At 36.8% G+C, this 21,799-nt stretch overlaps 1 protein-coding gene across 3 annotated transcripts in view; it reads left to right on the top strand.

Annotated features, from left to right (window-relative positions):
- Positions 1-21,799, top strand: part of SPoCk (secretory pathway calcium atpase) — a 56,584-nt gene that overhangs the window by 17,453 nt on the left and 17,332 nt on the right. The window contains exon 1 of one of the 3 annotated variants that reach the window (XM_064689463.1): positions 3,637-3,926. The exons of the other annotated variants lie outside the window; for them this stretch is intronic. Within the exon in view, the coding sequence (XP_064545533.1) occupies positions 3,702-3,926 (225 nt within the window). The 5' untranslated portion in view covers positions 3,637-3,701. Of the gene's footprint in view, positions 1-3,636; positions 3,927-21,799 lie in introns of those variants that run through there. 3 annotated transcript variants of the gene reach the window in all.

Genomic DNA, 21,799 nt, shown 5'->3' with positions numbered 1-21,799 from the left:
AAATATGTTAAGGAATATTAAAATAAGCAGTAAATATGTTTGACCTTAGTCCTAAAATCTCTATTTTTATGGCTACCAGATGCAATTTACAAACTATTTAAAAAAGGCACCTGGTACAACAATTGTTAATCCAGTCGAGACGCATCGAGTGTTCATAAATGAAAGATATATGTATATATATATATATATGTATATGTATATACAGAAGACTGTTTGCTATTCTGGCAACTTCTGCTGGCAAAAATGTAGCAAAATATTATGCAAAGTTCGCCCACACGATGCGGCTTCTCGGACAGGGAGTAGACCCCCTGCCTGACTGCCAGGATGCTAGCCAAATTTGTATCTGTTTCCAGACTGCGTGTGGTATGCCGCTGACAGACATTAGCAGAGCTTATGTTGCACCCCAACCTTTCCTGCCCGCTGGGCCTTGGGGGGCAACTAGCTCTCACCCTGCCTCACGGACAGCGCGTCTCTGTCTAATGCATGCGAAAATTGCAAAAAATGCAAGTTAAAAGTGGAATTTTCCGACAACTATGTGAAGGTGTCCGTGTCTGTTTGCCACAGTGTGTGTGCGCGTGTGTGTTGCTTCTGACAGTTATGCAGATACTGGCATCAGTTATTTTCATAAACTCGCCCCAGACTGTTGCTTCTGCAGTTGGTATCTCTGGACAGCAGCCAGTTAATGTTTAGATAGGGAGAACACCTTCCGCAAACTGGAATGCAATTTAAGTTATACATTTCTCAGTTTATTGCATTACATTGCAATTACAATTAGTTGCAGCTGAGAAACTGGCGTTACCTGTACTGAGGGCAGATACTTTCCCACTGAGTTGTTGTACATAAAAGTTGCTGCATACTCTGAGGCGCACACATATTTTTTAGCGTTCTTTTATCTCAATCGGGTCTGTTTTAGATTTCGATATCGATTCGCTTTGAAAAGTGAATATATGCTGTATCAATAAATAAATAAATGAATAATGACAAGAAAAACATATAATTTTGTTAACTTTGCCAATTACTTTTCATTCCGAAAACTTCAAGGCCAAAACTTTTGAAAACATCTTCATTTGATCGAAAGGACATCAATTCATTTCGATTCTGAAAAGTTTGATTTAAACCCCAAACTATTTTTATTTTTAAAAGGCCAAACACTACGTCCTAATCTTTAAAAGATTATAACAAATCTTATTTAATATAGTGATAGATTAATAACTTAAATTTCGGGATATTCCTTACTTCAATTGGGTTATATGTGATTTTTTCTTATTTGCTTATACCTAAGCTTTTCGTTTTCCTCGTACAATATGGTATGTATTATTGTAGGAATCTCACAATTATTGTAGAACTTATTTCCTATTTCCTTGTGGAATGTCGTTTTGCGCACTTGATTTATTTCTAATCGAAATTCAAATTTATATCTTGTACTTAAGATTTAATATTATCTGAAATTAGAATAAGTAAAATCCTTAAATTAAAGGAACGGGAGTAACGAGAATTATATCTAAGCTTCTGATTGAAGCGCATTTATTTATTTTGCTATTTTATGCACATTATTAAAGAGATTATTTGCATTATATGCTGCCTTGTTAATATCGACATTATTTGCTCAGCTTATGGGGTAAATCAGTTCGTATATGTTATTTATGAACCCTCACTTTAACCAAACAAACCGTAAATAAAGCCCATCCCTTAACTCCGCACATATCACTATTTGCCATCTGCACTCTCCCATATTGTTTGTCACTTAAACTCGGGGTCATATTTTATACGCCCCACACTCGCTCTCTCTCCCTCTCACTCTCACTCTTTCTCTCTGGCGCAAACCTCAATGCAATGCGGTTTGCACTCGCAACCAGGGGAGCGGTAGATTTCACCTACCCAATGCCTAGAAGCTCTTGGTACTCAATGACACTCAAATTCCAATAAATAACTTATGTAACGCCAACTGCGACGACTGTCAAATTGTGAGAGGCAAGGGGGGAAAGCAACGCGGCGTATGAGCGTTGTGGTTGACGCCCAAAACTAACTGCAACTGCGTTGGCTATTACCCGACCTCACCTGGCTGCCATTGTGTCTAAGAGATGTGCACGTGTCGAATTTGTAAACATGAGACGTAAGCGAAGCTTCTGCACGATATTTTTCAGTGTGTACAATTTTAAAGTAGAGTGTGACAAAAGTGTGTAATTTAGAGAATCATTAGTTGATTAAAATAGTATCGTGCCAGTTGTGCCATTTGTAATACGTGATTCGACGAGAATTGCGATCAGAAATAATACCACGAACTTTTTCGGTTTTGAGAGTGTGACCAAAGTTAAAGGAGAGTAAGGGACGCTTATTTTATAATGTTTTAAAAGTGTGACCACTGTTATGGAATTTAGATCAGGGCCGTGCCTTTTTCAAAATTTGTTTAAGCAATAGAAGTAAAACTTAACAAACAGAAAACAGATTTAGTTTCTGGATCATATATAAAACTCAGCAGGCTCTTATGACTATTTCAAAGGCAACTGGGACAATGTGTACACATTCCCATAAGAAAGTACTCAACAACGAGCTAAGAAAATCCATTTTCAAGGTTAAAAAAATAAATTAAAAATAATGTTTTAACGAAGTTTTCCTGACATCTGTTAGCGATGTTGTTAAAGGTCTTTCAACATATTTTATTAATGCTTTGATGAAAGCAGCAATATATTTATTTGTCTTCCTGTTAGTTGCACAAATCACGATAAAAAACACGACACGGGCACATCTCTAAATGCGACCCACCTATCGAATGTGCGCAAAATTCGGTGGCAATGTAATTGTCTCAATATTTCGTTGCGACTCGTTTCGTTCTGCTATCAACTGTGTTGGGCCTTGGGACATGTCATCTGAAGTTCGGTTATTGTTGCTCTTGTTGCAGTTGTTGCTTTTTGTGTGTTGTTTGTTGCTTTCACCGCAGAAATCTACGTGGTGCACTTTCGTCTTGAGTCTGTGGTTTCTATATCTTTTGAGCCGGTTTGCGGTTTTGTTCCACCTTTTGTGTAAATCCCTCCTGCGTGTGTTCGGGTAAAATTAATTTCCAAGTGTGCACAATTAAGTTCAATTTAATTACAGTTGAAAGCAACGTATGCTTACATTTTCTGTATCAATATTAAACCTGAGAAAATGTATTATAGAGTCTGCAAATACAAATATATATTCACTGAAAGAATGTGTATTTCTTCCAATAATCTACCTACTTCATTATACAATTTTTAATATAACCCTGATAGGGACATTTTGGAAGAGAATCTGAAGTGAAGCAGATAAGAAAAATCAATCTTTGATAACAGTTTTCTTCTATTACGGGCATAATTTGCGGACTTTTCTTGTTCTCTCAGTGAATCACACAACCGCATTCTATAACAGCCTTACCATGTAGTGCTAACTTCATTACCGCCACCCTTTCCAGTTTCTGCGAGCTCTTCGCCTGGCGTTAATCAACTTATTTATGGGCAGACGACATGTTGGCCATTTTATGGGCATTATCAGTGCCTGGCATGCGTGTGAGGCAGGCGGGTTCATTTGGCTGGGCGTTTTCCAAAGTCGCCATGCAGTTAGTTCAACGCACTCTGCGTTAGACTTTGATTTGGGTTTGTGCCCCTTTAGGATACGTTGTGTTTTACTTCAATTTAAAGTTGTGCTATAGGACACGACCTCCTGAAAACTCGCATAACTCAAGTATGAGTCCAGCCGCCGTGCCAGCCAGTGCGACGGAATTGCAGCCACTGTATCCACGGCCACAGGACGATATCCCAGGAACAGGAGCGCCAAATTTGTTGCGCAATCGTAGGAACAGCAGTCTTATGGTCTCCCAACATACCAGCAGCAGTCTTACAGTTTCACTAGAGACGACCAAATCCCCAGATGAGGACGATGATGACAGGGCAATAGAACATCCCAAAGAGGTAAGGGTCCCGCTCCTGCTCTGTGTTTGAAACTTGAGTCAATTTGCCATGTGACTGCGATGTGAGAGAAAGTTTGTTTCACTTATTTGTCAGGTTATTTTCGCAGACTCTGAACCGTTGAATGTTTACCTCGCCGTGCTCTGGCATAATTTTGGAGCATAAATTAAATGCACTCATTAAGTACACGTGTGTCCCATTCAACATAACTAGCTTACACAAAGGACATCGTTTCTGTGGCCCAAACTCATAATTTTCATCTTGTTGTGTTCTTGTTTGACTTGGAGCTGCATAACAACACGTTAAGCCAATTAACTTAATTGTTGCTCATTTGGAATATTTTATCATTGCTTTTTGGAAGCTTGGCCAATTTAAAGGGTGCCTCTCCTAATTATATATCATAGTAAATTTTCAATTCAAGCTTTATTCTTATAACTTAAAATTTTTGTTTCATTTCAGGTATGTATGACCACATTTGATCCCTCTTTATGCTGCTAGCAATTTGCGTAAGTAAGAAAACAAATATCAAAATCACCCTGTATAAGTTGTACATCAGGTAAACACCTACACCGAAAGAAAACAAGCAAAACAATCAGGATAAAGCCGCCCTAAAGCATATTTCACACTAAAAATAATTAACAAAACAACATAAAGAACACACAAGCAGACTACAGAGAATTACCATCTGTGCTATATCAGAGCCCAAATACTCTTTCAGACTCCAACTAGACCCTCACATAGTATACTCTTGGTATGAGTATAAATCATCTGATCTTAACCAAAGTTTTTAAACGGATTTAACAAATATGAAACAACTTAATGTTGTCTATTTCTATCTAGGACGGAATCTCCATAAAAGGGTTTCTAGTGTCCGATAAACCTCTTCAAAGGTCTATCAAAGGTTTCTTGAAAATGCTTAACCGGTTTTAAGGAATGGTGATTTGGATTAAATTTATATAATACTCATTTTCAAAGAACACGCGTTTCTATTTAGAATTCACCTTTGCGGGTGGAAAAAGCGTGTAAATCGGACAGCAACAGTTTGGAATGAAATTTTTTTGAGAATTTATATGTGTAGGCTTGTATCGATATATGTATATAGGGTTGTATCTGTGAAGTGCCCAACGTGTCGCACATTTGATGGCTCGCTCAGAATACTCACTGCTAGGGTATTTAAGCAACAGCTTGTGAAGGCACCACAAAAGTTAGCAGCAGAGCTACACATGAATAATCAAATTTTTTAAGCCAGCCGTTGCCAGGCCCAAGGCAGCAAATTGCGCAGAAAAGAGAAAGAAAAAAATACGTTGGTTGTGGCAGTAAATGCCAGAGAGGCAGTCACAACAGACGTGCAGAAGAAAGGCAAAGGCATCGTTACGTATACGCAACGTGCGACGGGAACAAAGGCACAGTCTTTGAGCAGTCGTGGTAAAGTTTTGTGACTTGTTCAATTGGCTGTGAAAATGACAGGCGAGCAAATTTAACTTTTCTCTGTTTTAACAGTTCGTTCGGCTCTAGTTTTTGGGCAAAATTGCAGCTGGATAAGTTGTCGCTGCAATTAGCAAGGCTTTTCAATTATTCTTGGCCACATTTACTCACATTGAGTGCAACTTTTTATGCCCTGCAACTCTTTGAAATGGTTAACCGAGGATTGTAGAATTGTTGGTGAGGATAGAGAGTTTGGTCGATATAGGTAGATTTTTTGTCAGTTTATTTATGTATTATTAATATTATATATAGTATATCATACGCAGAAAAAGTTTATTGTTTTCTATACATGAATACTTTAAGAAGGATAAATGTCGACTGTTAACCTCGTTTACCACATATCGGAGATACTAAGAGCTTGAGTTATATATATAGACTCCTCTGTATTGTATCTTTAAGTTTCAACACTAGCAGCTAATTATTTAAAAAGGGAGTGTCTCCTAGTCGGGCACTTGTCAAAATCTCTGGACCTTTTTCATCTGCTCATTATTAGCATAGTTTCACAAATTAGTGTGTTAAGAAAAAAGAAAAAACGACCCCAAGTCCCTCAGTCGGAAATGATAAATTAGTTAAAGCAAATGCAACTTTTATGTAAGCGCTGTTCGCATTATCCGCAGACAACATAAGTGAAAGAGTAGAAAATAATATAAAATGGAAAGGGAGGGAGAAGGAGAGAAAAAGAGAGGGGAGCAACTTAGTTTCTAACATAGTTTTATGCCAGCGTTGGGACGTGGAAAAAATATGCTATATTAAAAAGTTTTTCGATTATTTTGTAGCTGTTTTTATTTTTCTTGCTTCAAAGTTTCTCGACTGGATTTTCTTAGTCGCTTTGCACACTTGATGAATGCTGTGCTAATGAGAGAGCTATAGAGCGACAGAGAAACTGAGCTTTAGAGAGAGAGAGAGAGAGAGAAAAAAAAACAAACAGGACGAAAGGATATCAAGTGCAGAGCGAAGCACAAACTCTGCAGGTGATGAGCGAAGCAACTAAATTAAAAGTTCCTTGTTAAAAATGCAACCAACTTTAAATTGCTGAAAATTGTGTTATTTAGTTCTCCATGGTTATTTTATTGAATAATGTCATTGTTAAGAACTTAAGCTGAGTTTTTATAGTTATAGTCTCAGTCTTAACATTTTTTAGTTGCTTAACGGTTAATTGGGAGCTCTCTATTGTCAGTTTTCTATACCCTGTACGCTTTCAAAGTGGCTAATTAAGGTAATAATAGTTTTTTTTTTATATATATACTTGGTTCAATTATTATCTGATATGCTGTTACTCTTTCTTCATCAGAGTGAGTATCGTGGGATTCATAGTTTAACAATAGTTTTTGGTTTAAAAGAGGCTTAGTTTGGTTTTCATTTCAATAATATCGATAAATATTATTTTTAAAGCAAGCTTTTTTAAGAATCTCTTATAGATATATATGAAACATTTCGAATATTTCATTTGGACTCCTCCCTCATTCACTTATATATTGAAATTGAGTCGATTATTTTCGAGTAGAACATTTTTACCTTGCTTTGCATTGCATTATATTATTACAATATTCATTTCATACAATAAGTTCCTTATGGTCAGCCCGTAATTGACTCTTATTCCTACTCAGTTTTACTTGCACACATACCTTGATTTCTCGTGTTCTCTGTGGCCACTTGAAGTCGAACATTTATAAGTTAATTTTGATTTCGATAGGACAAAAAAAAAAGTTGCTGCTTCAAGAGTTTTGTTCTTCCTCTTGTAACGTGCTATTGAAAATTAACAATTTGCCCAGCTAAGCTGTGCTCAACTCCAATCGGCTTGTCAAAGTTTTTTGTCTTACACCGCCCGAACAACACTCGAGTGTCCTTTGTGGAATGGATTCCCCTTGGCGCCTCGCCGCTGCGCTCTGCTTCTAGCACCTTGCCGTTTCAATCGAATGAACATCAATATTGCTTTTGCTTAGTCAGTTTTGCCGGCAAGTCTTTTGTTTAACTACGCCCAAGTTGTTGCCCCACGACGTGTTTCTAGTTCCTTGTTCCTGGGCTCTATGCCACATCCTTCGATGCTCCGCCTTTAAATCAACACTTTGCTTCAAATTGGCCCCTTTCTTGTGCCCGCTGTTAGCTAGTCCCCGTCTCAGCTTTGCTGGCATATTACTTTTGCGGCTTTTCCGCTATCCTTGCCGCCCGCTAAATGGAAAACTTGTGGGCTGCTCATGGGGCACTTAACGGCTTTCATGGGTTCGAGATGAATGGCTAGAACGTGCGGGCGGGGCGCTGCATGTGAAAGAACATTTTATGGAGTTGCAAACTTGTGCTCGATGATGTAAGTGGCTGAAAACTGAATGCAGCTAACCTGCTCCCAGCTACGAGTTCTCTTTCTCTTTTTCTGTTTCTCAGTTTCTGGCTTTTTTATGGACTTGTGTGCATCGAGTGCATCGTTAACGTGTTTTGCTGGCTCATCAGCTAGCTAGAAATTGTAATTTTTTAGCTTTGTCTTTACCTGAAACGCATTGACCTGAATTTTCGGCCAGGCTTCGCACTCGTTTCTTATCAAGCAATTTCTCTTGAATGATTTATTAAAAGTACGCAGAGACTTAAAAGGATTCTATCATTTTGCAGGTAACTTGTTTTTGTGGTCTTATGTTCAGTACACTAATCAATAAATATAGAATAGAATATAAATGACTGCGTGGAATGGACTAGGAATATTACAAGTTTTATTTGCTTTTCATTGAGTCCGATAGCTTTTAGTTAGTTCATCTTTTTCAAAAAATATTAATAAATCATTACACTCCGACTATTTGTGTAAATAACGTCCGTGGCAAGGATAAAGCGAGACCAAAAATTAAGCCAAATTGCAATTTATTTGAACCGACCGCTGCCACTCTATAAAAGTGTCAGATTTAACCCAACTAATTATGCGGCGTCTGCTGACAATATGTCAATAAATTTTAAACCCTTTTTTTGCACTTGCACAATTACAATTTCTTTTAAACATTTATATTTTTTTGGTTTATTTATGCGGCTGTGCATTAAAAATGTGTGCAGCACACGAAAACAATTAAAATTAAATAAATTGTGAGTGCGGTTTTCTGGCTTAATTTGATGAATGTGCATATAATTAACACGCGTAAAATTGTTATTACAATAAAAAACAATCGAAAATGAAATTTATGAACCTGCTGACAGCAGCAGAGGGCGGAGGGGGAATGGGAGCAGCTGTAATCCAAATCAATGCGATGTATTTAAGAATTTTTTATTGGGCTCGCTTTGAACAAAAGCCGCCCAAATAGGTCGAAATCAGAGTTGTGTAAGCTAAAATTAATTAAATATAAAGCTGAAAGCAAATAAATAAATGCATTCGGTTTAGGTGGCACGTTGCTTAACCCGTTAATGCCAAATAAATTAGTTCATTTATTCAAAATTATATTCATTTGAGAGTTTTTTATACTATTGTATATCTAATTGATATTGGTATTTATTGAATATTAATTTTAAATTTTGTTTGTTTTATTTGTTTTGTAAATAAGCTGTAAGCTCCCAAAGGATCGTTCCAATATGCTTGCTAGGGTATTTAGCATTTGATATTTCAAGGATAAATCCTTATTGTTTTTGCAATATTATATGTTTTTATTATTTTAACATTTGCCAATTTAACTTTTCTCATAATAATTAAACAACCCAACGCATAGTTTCTCGGTAGTTATTACTTTTGGCATGCAAATGTGTGTGCCAAAAATATTTGCAATATTTTCAATACATAATTGATTGTACTTTTGTTTTTAGTTCTAGCAAATAACAGTTGCATTTCTCGCTATAATGTAATTAAAAGCACACAACAATCGCAATGTGTTTGCCGAGTCCTGCGCTATATTTTATCGGCATGTGTTTATTTTGCTAATTGAAAAATTAAATGAATATGCGCATAACGCAAAATTGTAGTTTCAATTGAATTATCGTTACGTGAATATTGTTGTTCAAATCAAATATAAATATTAGTTGAGAGTTGTGCTGAAAAATTTGGCAATAAACAACAATATAGGATAAATTTGATGAAATTATATTGGATTTTAATGGTTTTCAATTGTTTGCAAAGTTGGACCAATTCCATCTTTTTAATTTATTTTCTAATATTTCTTTACAATGTTGAAAGTATAGATTTCATTATACTATATTTCATTATATATATGGATATTTAATATACGATATATATATTCATATATATTATATTATATACTATACGATATATTTCAGTAAATATACAAAATATTTATGTATTTTTTTTACAAAATATTTTTGTATTCTCCCAAAAAACGGGATATTGTTTCTGATTCTTAACTGCATTTAAAATGTGCCATTAATTTAAATAAAGCAAAAGTCTTGGTTATATTGCATTAGGATACATTTTATGATTTATTGATATTTATTCAACAGCTCATGAGTATTTTGCCATTATTTAAATTACATTATTTATTGTTAAAACCAGCGCCTAAGAGCAGGCTACAATAATTTTAAACTAACTTTTAAGGGTGGATTGCAGTCGATGCATTGACTGAAGATTTATGTCTCCGGTTAATGTTCTGTTGCATGGAGTTGCAAGGTGTTGCAAGCAGCAACCTTTCGATCGGGCTTCTTCTTAGAGCTTAAGCTGCAGCTAACCGGCAACAGGTGCAACGAGCCAGACAATTGGAAGATGCCAAGTGCCGCATTTCCCGACCTAACCAGCCCCCAATTGTTGGTCAGTTCTTTGGGGGGCAACCTTTTGCAACGGTTTAACAATGCATACTTTTGCGAATTGAGAAAACTTTAGTTTTTTATTGAAATTGTGCTGCGCTAAAGGAATTTCCTATTATTATTTTTATGTTGTGTGCTCTCTTTTGCCGGCACTTTGTCGGCAATTTATGCGCATTATTTTCATTTTGCAATAAGTTTTCAATAAGGGAAAATAAGCATAATATAGAAAACTTCACGTTCTGCAAACTACAGTTTATTTCCCTCGGTGCTCTCGCATTTTCCCAACCCAACAGTTACCTTTAGAACTTTGGCATCAATTTTTTTTTTTTTTTATACTTTTGCATTCACAAAAATTGAAGTACTGCGTTTTCTTTGTTTCTTTATTCTTTTTTTGTCGTAGTTTTCAAGTTCCTTTACGTGCCCCAACAGTATTGCAACTTGTTTGGCTTTGTGGCAAAAGAGAAGCGAGTTTGGTTTTTTCGCTGTGCAAGTTATGAACATTTAACTTTGTCATAAAGAAAGCATGTTTAACATAATGTTTACTTTTTGCTATAGTTGAGGTTTTTCTAAATATAACTAGATAACACTACACTAAATATCTCGAAATCAGAATAGTTTCCTTAGGATAAATTAATCGAAACAAGGACAATTGTTTTTTTCTGCAAACCTGGCATTTATTAATTTCACTTTGCTTCCATATAATATAAATCCATGGGAAAATTCAGTTGAAAATGGTAAATCGTTCTTTTAAATTTAATCTTAAATTGAAAATCTTTAACTTTAGTTATAATTTTCATTAGCTCTCCTTTGTGCTGCTTTAGCCAAATTGCAAAAGTAATTTAATTCAATAATACAAACGAACGATTCGTAATTACAGCCCGCATACAACAAAACTTGACCAGACGCATACAAAAGACATGAAAATTGAGCTCAAAGAAATTTCCACAATTTCCTCAACAGGAAAGAAAAAATACATACATATATATATATATATAGATATAACTGAAATCTGAACTTAATTTAAAAGCGGCATTCATCATCAACTTTCCTGTCACGAATTTATATGTTAAAATGCGACAAACCGCAATGAAAAATGGGCAATTCAACTGACAGAGCGAGACGGATAAAGGCTAGAGTTATTTATAAGAGAGAGAGAGACTGAGGGAAATAAAATATAACATAATTCATTTGGAAGCGGACAGAGAGCGTAACACGTCGGGCAGTGCACCGTTGAGAGGCTGCCGAGTTAACGAGTGCATTCAACAGGATGTGTGGGCGTGGCACTGTCTACGGCTAGGGCGTATTAAGGTGGGCGTGGCTGCTGCCAAAGGCGACCATTAAGTTTGCATAAATTTTCATTTTACATGCACAGAACAAACGAATGCATATAAATTCCGTTCAGCCTGCAACGATAACTGCACACACACAGGATATACGCACACACACGCGCACACACGCACACACATGCACACACACGCCCAAAATGAACTGCACTCAATTATATGTAAATTATCAGTCTGTGCTCTGCCCCAGCAACTGCAATTTCCCATTTCTTTTCACTTCCCGTTTTATCTTGCCATATGCTGGCCTCAATATTATTATTAAACAATTTCAATACCATTAAATATTCAATGCTCACGCTTTTCGCTTTTGTTTCGTGTATCGGTGTGTGTATCTGTGTGTGTATCTGTGTGTGTGTGTGTGAGTGCGAGTATTAAATATCCCCCAACTTAAAATGCCATATTATTTTTGTGCGCTTTATAATATATATTTAAAATGATGCAATGAAAGTGCAAAATGATTGAATAGCATGTTTTTGATTCCTGATTTCAGAAAAACATATAATATTTTATATGATCTATATATATATATATATATAAGTGCCTAAGTGCTTTTACAGACATATCAATATCTTGCAAATTTTATTAAAATTATATTAGTCCAAAGAGCTATAGAAAAAGTTATTTGAAATTCTAATTGTTGAAAAGAAAAGCTATTTTATATTAACTGACAAAATTGTTGCTCCGATCAGTATATATATCTTTAAAATATTATATATATTCCTAAACTCTCTAAGCCTCTCAGTTCTCTCTTTTTGTTTTCTACTTGTCGCTTTATACAATTTTCTATTAGTCTCACGCGGCGTATACGTAATTTATCTATTCAACTTCTGTAGCTGCCGCAATACACGCCTTTCGAGCTGATTTCACTTCCGTTCCGTTTCTGCCAGCAATTATTTGCCCCATGGAGTTTTACGTTAGTTGTGAGAAAAAGTTATCGGGGACTTTGTCAATATATATAGTTTTTGTTGTTGTGTTCTCTATTGTCTGTTGTCAAAGTTTTGCTTTGTCGCTGGTTGGCTGGCTGTTTGCACTTGAACATACTCTTAATTAATTAAATTTACAGTTTAGAGAGACTTTTTTTTCACACTGCTTTGTTGTGATTGTGTGTTGTTCTGGGAATGTGTGGATTATATAGCCTTTGTTAGAATTTCCCTTAGCTTGCATTTGAATAAATGATCGTAAATTGCTGTAGATTTTATATAGCTATTGTCTGCCTTATCCTCCATTACATACCATATACTGTAATTACTGCTAATGTCTGTTAGCCAAGCTTATGACAGATACTCGTTTTTCTGAGTACCTGATAGTAACGAGTTTTTTTGTCTTTTGAAGTGAACTTTAAAGCAAACTTTTCGAGTGGTTCACAGTGAAAGACGGAAACTTTTTGCAGTAAATCTCTTTCCTCTTTTTCCTAATTGTGAAAATACAATAAATATTTAAATAAATTAAGTTTTCTCATTCGTTTTTACTGCTGCCTGATAATTGCATTTCTGATTGAAAAAATATTCGTTAGTTAAAATGTTAGGAACTAGTGTCGGGTCTCATGTGAGATTTTAGTGTCTCGCAGTTGTGCTTCAATAGTTTTACTGTACAGCTCACATTACGCAGTCGCACAATTGCAATTTACATGTTTGGTTCCCACATGTGTCGTCTAAATTGTCACTTAAGTGTCACGCATTTGGGGCTTGTGCTCAAACTCGGTTCCAACTCTGATGCGACTGTGCTCCAACTGTGCATTGCCTGTGGCACATACATTGAAAATAAATTTGAATGCCACATCTATTAGTGCCGCTTGCCTTACCCTAGAACAAGCGAACGACAGTCAGCTGCGGCTGCGGCTGCCTGCTTCCTTCCTTCCTTCTGCTGCTGCTCTTCCTGCTGCTGTTTCTGCTGCTGTTGCTGCTGGTTACGTGCATCTAATGAAGCTTGCAACAGAGACAATGCAGGAGGCAAGAACAACAATTGTCTGCTTTGCATTTTTCAGGCAACTTCGTTTAGCATTTGTGTTATCAACGTTCGTCCGTTGGCAACAGATTGCCACAAAAATTGACATCGAGTAAAGAATTGCATGGGCTGTGGTCCACATGCCTTGATTTGCATTGACAGCACTCTGCAAAATTTGCTTGCCATTGGCGCAATGACACTAACTGAAAGTTACAGGAGAGCCAAGCCAAAGAAATCTAATAACAAACCTGGCATATGAGAACAGATCGTAAAGATTAGGTTGATATTTTCATTGTGAGCTTTGGCCTTTCATTGAAACTAGATTAATTCAAGCAATAACAAATAGATTAATCTTTTATATTAGTTCCTTAAAAGAGCTTTATCTTACCCAATCGATACAATTTTACTTGCCTTAAGCTTCTATGTGCTTTGGAAGTATTTTCTAAAAAAGTTTCATTTCTTTAAATGCTATTAAGATACTAAGTTAAGCTCTTATATATTTTCAATATATTTCTGTATGTCATTTCTTAAATACTTATTAACTCCGTAGAGACTTTATTGTGCACTCCAATCATATTAAGTAAACCGTCAAATGACAATACTTTTGATTTTTTCCATTCGGCTTTAGCTTAAAAGTGCTTTCAACGCTTCTTAAAAAGTTGAAGCTAATATTTGTGGAAGCTGTGGGTAAGCTATAAAGCTTTAATGTACCTTCGATACCTAAGGTAAAGACGGTTTTATAGTTCACTTTTCGCCTTTAAAGCTGTTAAAATATGATTTTTTTTTTCAGAAAACTTTAAGGTAGTTTCGACGACCAATATAAAGGTAGAATGTGCACTTTCCGTATTCAAAGCTGCCTTAATGTGCTTTTAGAGCTTCTTTAATGTGCTTTGCAAGCTTTTTGAAAGGCTTCAACTAATGTGTTTGGATCCTTTATAAGCTAGCATCATGCTATAATGTGCTTTCAACGTTAAACATGCATTTTAAGCTGTTGTCTAAGATTAAATTGTTCACTTGGTAGCTGATAAAATTTACTTTAAGAACATCATGCTATTTATACTTAGCTGGTTGCCACACGGCGTATGCGCAATATCATATTATGCAGTTATCTAGTTTAGCTCTTCCAATGTATATTTTATATTATTTTAAGAACAGCAAGGATAGCACGCAGCATGTTCATTCGCTTTACGCTTTGTATGCAATGCGTGTTGTTGTCTATGCACTCACTTTACACCCCAGACAGGCATCGTCTGCTGTCCGACATGCAGCCATTTTTATCTCGTTGCGGCTCTCGAGTGTCAAAGTGAGTTTAACCCCACGCAATTCCTCTCGCAACACGCCTTCGACTCGGGCTGGAGGCGTTGCAAACTATTATAATGGTCCTGACTGCCTTGCCCCGGCACAGGGCCGAGCAACAGCAACGGCAACGGCAACTTGGTGATTTCTTTTATTTCTTTCTTGCTACATAAAGTGTTGTATAGAAATTTGTTTTACAGCGACCCCCCATATCTGCCTCATGCAACAGCCTCCACATGACGGCAACGGCGACAACAACAGCGTCGCATATTGCAAATATTTGAGGCATTCAAGATTTATTCGTTTCCATTACTCGGCGGGGCTGAGCGACTGTATCTAGCGACTGCTGCGTCTAGTACTCGGATTCACATCCACTTAGTAAGATGCATTGTGCTATTTCAGCTCCCCTCCTTTAAGCCCCACGCTAGTCTGGGGTGGCATCAGCGGAAAATCCATATGTAAATACAATCCATAGCAATCCATTATTGTTTCTCGTTTTACGTTGCTCCCAGTATGTTTGCCTTTCGATGGGATAGTTTGTTCAGCTTTAAAAGGCGTATTGTTACCCATAAGAATCTTTAAAAAGAAACCCAGACAAGTGTAATTATGACATTGTGCATGGTGGTGCTTATAATTGAAGGTCTGCCACAAAGGAAGCAAAGCGAAACCAGCAAAGGGCAAGAAAACTAAGTGGGAATTAATGTTGTGTGGTGAAAAACGCAGCTAATGGGTGTCTATTCAGCTGGAAATGCTTGATGATATTTCATCAGATGATAAGGGCGTATAGATAGCTGTGTAATGCTCAGGGACACTTAAATACATGAGAATTGCATAGAAAGACGTTTTATCATTTTGAAAAGTCCCAAAGTTTTGGCATCATTTATCTAAAGAATTTAGTGTCCACGGCTCTGGTTTATCAATAGAATAAAAGGCTGTGCAATGCTCAGGGGACACTTAAATACATGAGAATTGCATAGAAAGGCAATTATTTAATTTTGAATAAGATTATTTAATCCTAAGAAATGGTCCCTTGGGATCATTTACCTATAGAATTTGGTGTGCATGACTTTGCTCTATGTATAGAATTCGTAGTGAGTGCACTTTAAAGAATCTGAATTCTTAAAATGCAACCTAACCTCACTGTTTGACACCCATTACGGCACAGCGCCGAGTGAAAAGTGTCGTAAAACAAAGCAAAATTCACAAATTTATTATTCCTGCATAAAGTGCAACCAAAAGGTAGTCGAAAAACAAACAAATGGGTTGCAAAGAATGGCAACACTTAAAAGAGTGCAGGCCCCCCCAACAGGAGGGAAGTTGCATGTAATTGCCCTGGCAGTCAGGAGCAGCAGCCCGCATTTTAAGGGATTTTTGTTTTGGGGCAACAAAGCGGCGCATTTTCGCCTGCACACAATTAAGCCAGGCAGGCAGCATACTTTATATATGCACATACACATACATATATTCTAACTACTACATATATGCATTTCAGCTGGGTTCCCTATTTTTCCTTTTTTAATGCAAAATTTGCGCGTTCCGGAAAACGGAACGAAAGAAATGGAATTTAAGGTTTTTTGTCTTAAATCTTTTTGTTTGATTCATAAATGAAAAATCTAAAATCTTGCAGTTTTCTTACCAGCAGGAGAGTCATATATTTTTGTTCTTTTTCTTAATCGTAAATTAACTGAAAATAATAGCTTATTTTTTACGTATCAACACATTGATCACAAGAAGGTATTGTTGAAATTTCTGTCCCTTTCCTTTCCTTTATTTTTGCCCGATAAAAGTTGTAGTTGTAGAACGTTTAATCGTAACCCCTTGAATGTGGCCAAAATGCAGGCTTCTTTCGTGCATGAAAATCTGGCAGCTGCTTGTGCGAAATTGGTTAGCAAATCAAATCGTTGTATTTGCTTGCCTTGTTTGCCTCTGAATTGCGATTGGGATTGATTTCAAAGCCAAAGACCCAAAGCTGCCTGCAGGCATTTAGCAATGCATCCACGTCAAGGCCCACGTTAAGCTTTGTGCCTACTTAAATGTCAGAAAGAAGGCCTGCAGTTGGCTTAAACCTCGTGGCTTCTGCACTAGCTCGAGTTGCATTTAATAGCGCAGAAAATGTGCAAATTACCACAATGCCATAGAACACAACTTGTGTTCGGGGCACTTTGTGCGCTGCCCCAAGCGATTTGGCTCGACTACTTCAAAAACCCCTCAGGCTGCCATGAAATGGGTGTGAAGTGCACACAGTTTAACAGTTTAACATAGCTGCAGCTTATGCTTAAGAAAATGTGTTTTAATAATACAAATTTAAATGGCCAAAAGTAAACTTAACTAAATGGTCAAACTCTGGATAATATACTTGAATGAGTTTACAAATAATCCTTTTTATATGAAAATATAATATAAGTAAAAGCATTTTATGCAGCGGCTGGGTTCCTTATTCCTTTAGATTTTCTTGAATGTGCTAAATGTTCTTAATGTTTGATATTTTTGAAATGTTCAGATCCTTCATATGGCACCCAAATGTTTATATGTACCTAAGCTCAAGCGCACCCCAATTGTTAAGCGTAAGATTCTATTAAGATTTTGTGTAGTTCACTTTAGAAAAGGATCAGGCCAGAGTTATCTAAAAAGTATTGTTTATCTGTATATACTATACGAGAATCTACATATACGAGAATCTATATATTTATCGAGTAATGCTCTAAGAACCTCATGAATCAATCGATATGTATCGATTTCATAGGAGTCCCCTCATAATTATCGAAAAAAGATAAGTTCGTCCTGCATATTAAACATGAATATATGTTTTTCAGTTTTATGTCTTTATCATATTCTTTGCAAATATGGTTAGGTCAGTTCAGCTGGTTGTCCTGTTCAAGAATATATATATTATAGAATTTGATCATTTCAAAAGTCATAACTGCGCATTCTATGAGAAACTAAAGCTAACTATAATAATGTTCAGATTAAAGTCTAGGATAAGCTTTTGATTCGTTCGCGAAACCGCCTTAATACAATTTGTCTTCGGTTCTTTATCTTATAGATTTCTCCTTTCGTCAAGTGGAAACTCATTTCCAATTTACATATATATCTAGATAGCAGCGAGTCATCGTCTGATATCTCTTTAACAAGACTATTTGCTCATCATTAGCGGTTCTCCCCGCCCCCTCAACGTTTGATGTATTTCTATTGAATGCCAAATAATTTTTCGCACATTTTTTACACGCTACTCCCACACTTTTCATTTGATTTTCCATTTTTGCATTCTCTTGTGCATTTCCGTTAAGCTCGTTAGACAGCTGCCTGCTAAAAATTTGCGTAGTTTAGGCCACGGCTGATGCCGTTTGGCTCCTCGGGCGATTCAACGATTTTTCAGCTTTTACACGACATTTGCTACGCAAACAAAATAAACTGGTTGCCATGGAGACCAGGGATCCTGTCCGCATTTGGGCCGAGAATAATGGACGCACTTGTTCGCCATTTGTTATGCAGAGGGGCTAGAGTGTGTGTGTGTGTGGGGGGGGGGGGGGGGTTCAGCTCTTGACCATTAAGTAACGCATAGCACTGACCCCGCATGGGTTTGCGTTTGGGGTTAAAGTGCACGTTGGCTTTGGGCGTTGTGAACGATTGCATTCGGATGATGTATGCGTCTCGTCTAGCAGCCATTTTTTAGTTACTTCGTTGGTTTAGTGGCTAAAAATGCGATGTGATGCGTTGCCTCGATAACAAAGTTCTTGGCTCTTTAAAGAATAGCCAAGTGGCAAAAGAAAATGATTGATTTGCATTGAAATCAATTAGTCTCCGGAAAAGTTAGACGCTGGATTGAGTAAGCTTGCAGCTTAAAAACAGCTTAATTTAAGTTTAATTCCACTTAAGTAACCTGAAAGCTTTTAAGTGTTTGTTTCTCGATTGTGCTGCACTTCGAGCCAACTGATCATTATTTAGGCTCTAAGTGTATTGAGTCGTGTCTAAGTCGAAAATGTGATTTAATTTGATGATATTTTAACAATTTTTGATCTAATGAAGCCTTAAGCCAACTCTAATGTGTTCTGTCGAGGACAATTAATCAGAGCTTTCACATGTTTTGCTTGTTTTCGTTGGCATTATGGAAGATATGCATCCAGAATACTTTCGGGGTGAAATAATTGGTCGGTTTAACCTGTTCACAAGATTTTCACTGATTGCGTTTTAGCCAAGAGCTCCATCCAAATGAAATACGAATTTGCCTAATGCAACAGCTTGTGAATGGGACAAATGGCTGCTGGTCATGAAATGCGTTGCCGCATAATTCGACCAGCAACGAGATGAGCTTAACAGACAGACAAACAGGCAGATAGATGGACAGATAGACAGACAGGGAAGACAGCCATGAGACTAGCTGAAATTGAATCGAATTGCACAACAAACGACGCTTGCGGCTCGTTGAAGTGTCAACGGATGCATTGAAGTGTGATTTTTGGGTTTGAAAATCAAATTTCAGCTATGGCAAATGGCTGCTGATAGCAGGCTAACTGTCAGCAGGACAATATATACCATGGCTGGCATTTTTCAGCCGGTGCAAATAAACAATTCCCATTTCGAGTGCCTGTCTGATTGCAGCTATTGAGCTAGAAAATGCCTGACAACTGTCCACACAGGTGCATGCCTGAGACCAGCCAATTGTGTTAGTTTGATTGTGGGCGGGCCGGATTCAGCTGTGTCTTTTGCTACCTCTTGACAAACAAAAGATCCCTAAGATTTCAGTTCTCATTATGACCATAAAATATGTATGCCAATTAGACGCCAGCTAAGTTGCAATTTGTGTGTCGACGTCCCACACAAAAGTAATCCCCTTGCCAAGGCACAACATTTTTAAGCAGTTCCCTGAAGACGCTGTCGACAGATGTCTCCAGGCAACCAGCCAACCAATCAACCAGGTCTACCTGCAATTTCTTACTGTGGTTGAGAAATAAAATAAGGTAGCAACTGCTTATGACATCCTTAAACTAGAATTATAGTAAATAGAAGCATAAAATATTGTTTTGAATGCATTTTAAATCTATCTGGCTTGCGTATTTATCGATAAATCTTTTTATTTTATATTATTTTATGATTTTCCTTTTGAACACATTGCTTAAGTGATTATTCAAAGTTGTATTATATGAAAAAAATATATATACCTATGATATTTTATATTTTAGACTACTTTTTCGGTTAAGTTATTCGAATTTTTTAATTTCAAGCACATGCAAGAAATTTAAATATTCATATAATCCTATAGTTGTCCATTCAAAATTAGTTTTTTTTACAAAGTCCCTAAATTTGAAAATCGTAAGAATCGAGCGACTTTTCAGCTTTGCTATTTTTGTGCAAACAGGGACTGTATTATTTACCACGGTGCTTTGTTGAGGTAATTGATGCCGGAAATTGTTGCAACTATGCTCAAAAGCGTCTTTCGGCGGCAACCAAAATGGTTGCAACTTTTCGCAACACAACTTTTGTGCAAGCGACGCCCACCTGCTGCCACACTCAGCCCTTCCCCCAAATCCTTTGATATCCTGCAGGATCTCTAGAAAACGACGTAAATTAATAATGACTCGCAAAGAAGCGCCAACAGTTTGCGGCAACTGCCTTTGACCTCACTTTGCTGCCATATTATTGTCTCTGTATTAAAAAGAGAGAGAGAGAGAGGGAGAGGAAAAGAGAGTGAATTGGGGAGAATTGCCCCTGGTGAGCAACAATTGTGGAGTTGAAGACGAACTCACACAATCGTCCGTCAAGACAGCATCATTAGTCAAAGTTGTTTTCCGCCCAGCAAAATGAAAAGTGCCTCATGAAAAGCTTAACGGGAAATGAAAAGGTAGAACCAAAACGAAAAGAAATAAAACAAACTCTCCTTAAATGTGGCAGGCAGTTGAGTTTATCTGTGTTGGGTGTCCTGAAGTACGCGAGTTGATTAGCATGATTAAAATTTTCCTAATTATTTGCGTACTCAAAGAAACACGACACAGCCACAAAACTTTTTGTGTCGAGAAAAAGTGCTTGCAGCATTAATCAACAGGTGTTGCCTTTTTGCTACGGTTGCCAAAGGGACAACAAAACAAAAAGAGTCCTACTAATGAGCTGTCTTTAGTTTTAAGGCAATAGGCAAGAAAGAATAACTAAGTCTTCAAGATTCACGATTGTTATTGTCTTTAGCTAATTGGATATCCATGTAGACCTTCTAAATGATGTTATACAAATGTCAAGCGCGAATTATTTTCAATTATTGTATTGTTATTGTGCAAAAAACTGAACATCGTATAACCCTGGGATACAAATCTATAACACATGATTAAGGTCCCAATTGAATGCTAATTAGAATGCCAAATCGAACAATAAGAAACATCGGTTGACAAGCCAAGAGAAGTCATTTTTAGGAATTGAGCAATTAGATAGGGCAAAGCAATTGTAATCAAAACTCGTAATAATTTAGCATACACCGACTAACACCCGCGTGTACATATGTTTATAACTTCCGATTGCCGTTGAATCACATCACGATTTCATTTTATTATCACTCGAACTTGACCCATACTCAGACTAGCTCAGACAAACAATGTGTTCCAATAGGATTACTGAGCGTCAAGCCCCTGTGCTTGTGATCTTTTCAATGAACATATCCACGCTCTCTGTTGCTCGCTCTCTTTCTTTTGCTTCTTTCTTGTTGTTTGCATTATGCTTTGCTGGATTTGCTCAGCATTCTTTGAGTGGCAAACTATTGCTACGCTCTCTTTCAAGTTAAGTTATTTGCTAAAATCAAACCTGCATTTGCCTTGATACAGTGGTACATTGCGTTAAATGTGCAACTCTTTTAGGAAATGCTATATTTATTAATTATTATGATTAGCAAATTTAATTGAATTTAATATAAACATTTCCATTTATATTTATGTGTTTTGCCGATTAAAAAAGCTCTTACATAGTGAAGATCAATTGCAGTTTATAATAATTTACACGATTGGCCGCATTCTCATATCGTTCGCAAATTCAAACTATTCTTATGCCAATGTGCGAGTTTTTTTTAAGCTCTCTGCGCTCACTTAATTTGCGCGCGTTCTTCTTACTGCCACG

This window comes from Drosophila montana, unplaced genomic scaffold (assembly GCF_035044405.1).
Source record: "Drosophila montana isolate Dmon_TW-CO22-7 unplaced genomic scaffold, ASM3504440v1 contig_3218_1, whole genome shotgun sequence".
Taxonomy (NCBI): domain Eukaryota; kingdom Metazoa; phylum Arthropoda; class Insecta; order Diptera; family Drosophilidae; genus Drosophila; species Drosophila montana.
The sequence above is the reverse complement of the archived record's forward strand: the minus strand, read 5'-3'. Positions and strand labels throughout refer to the sequence as shown.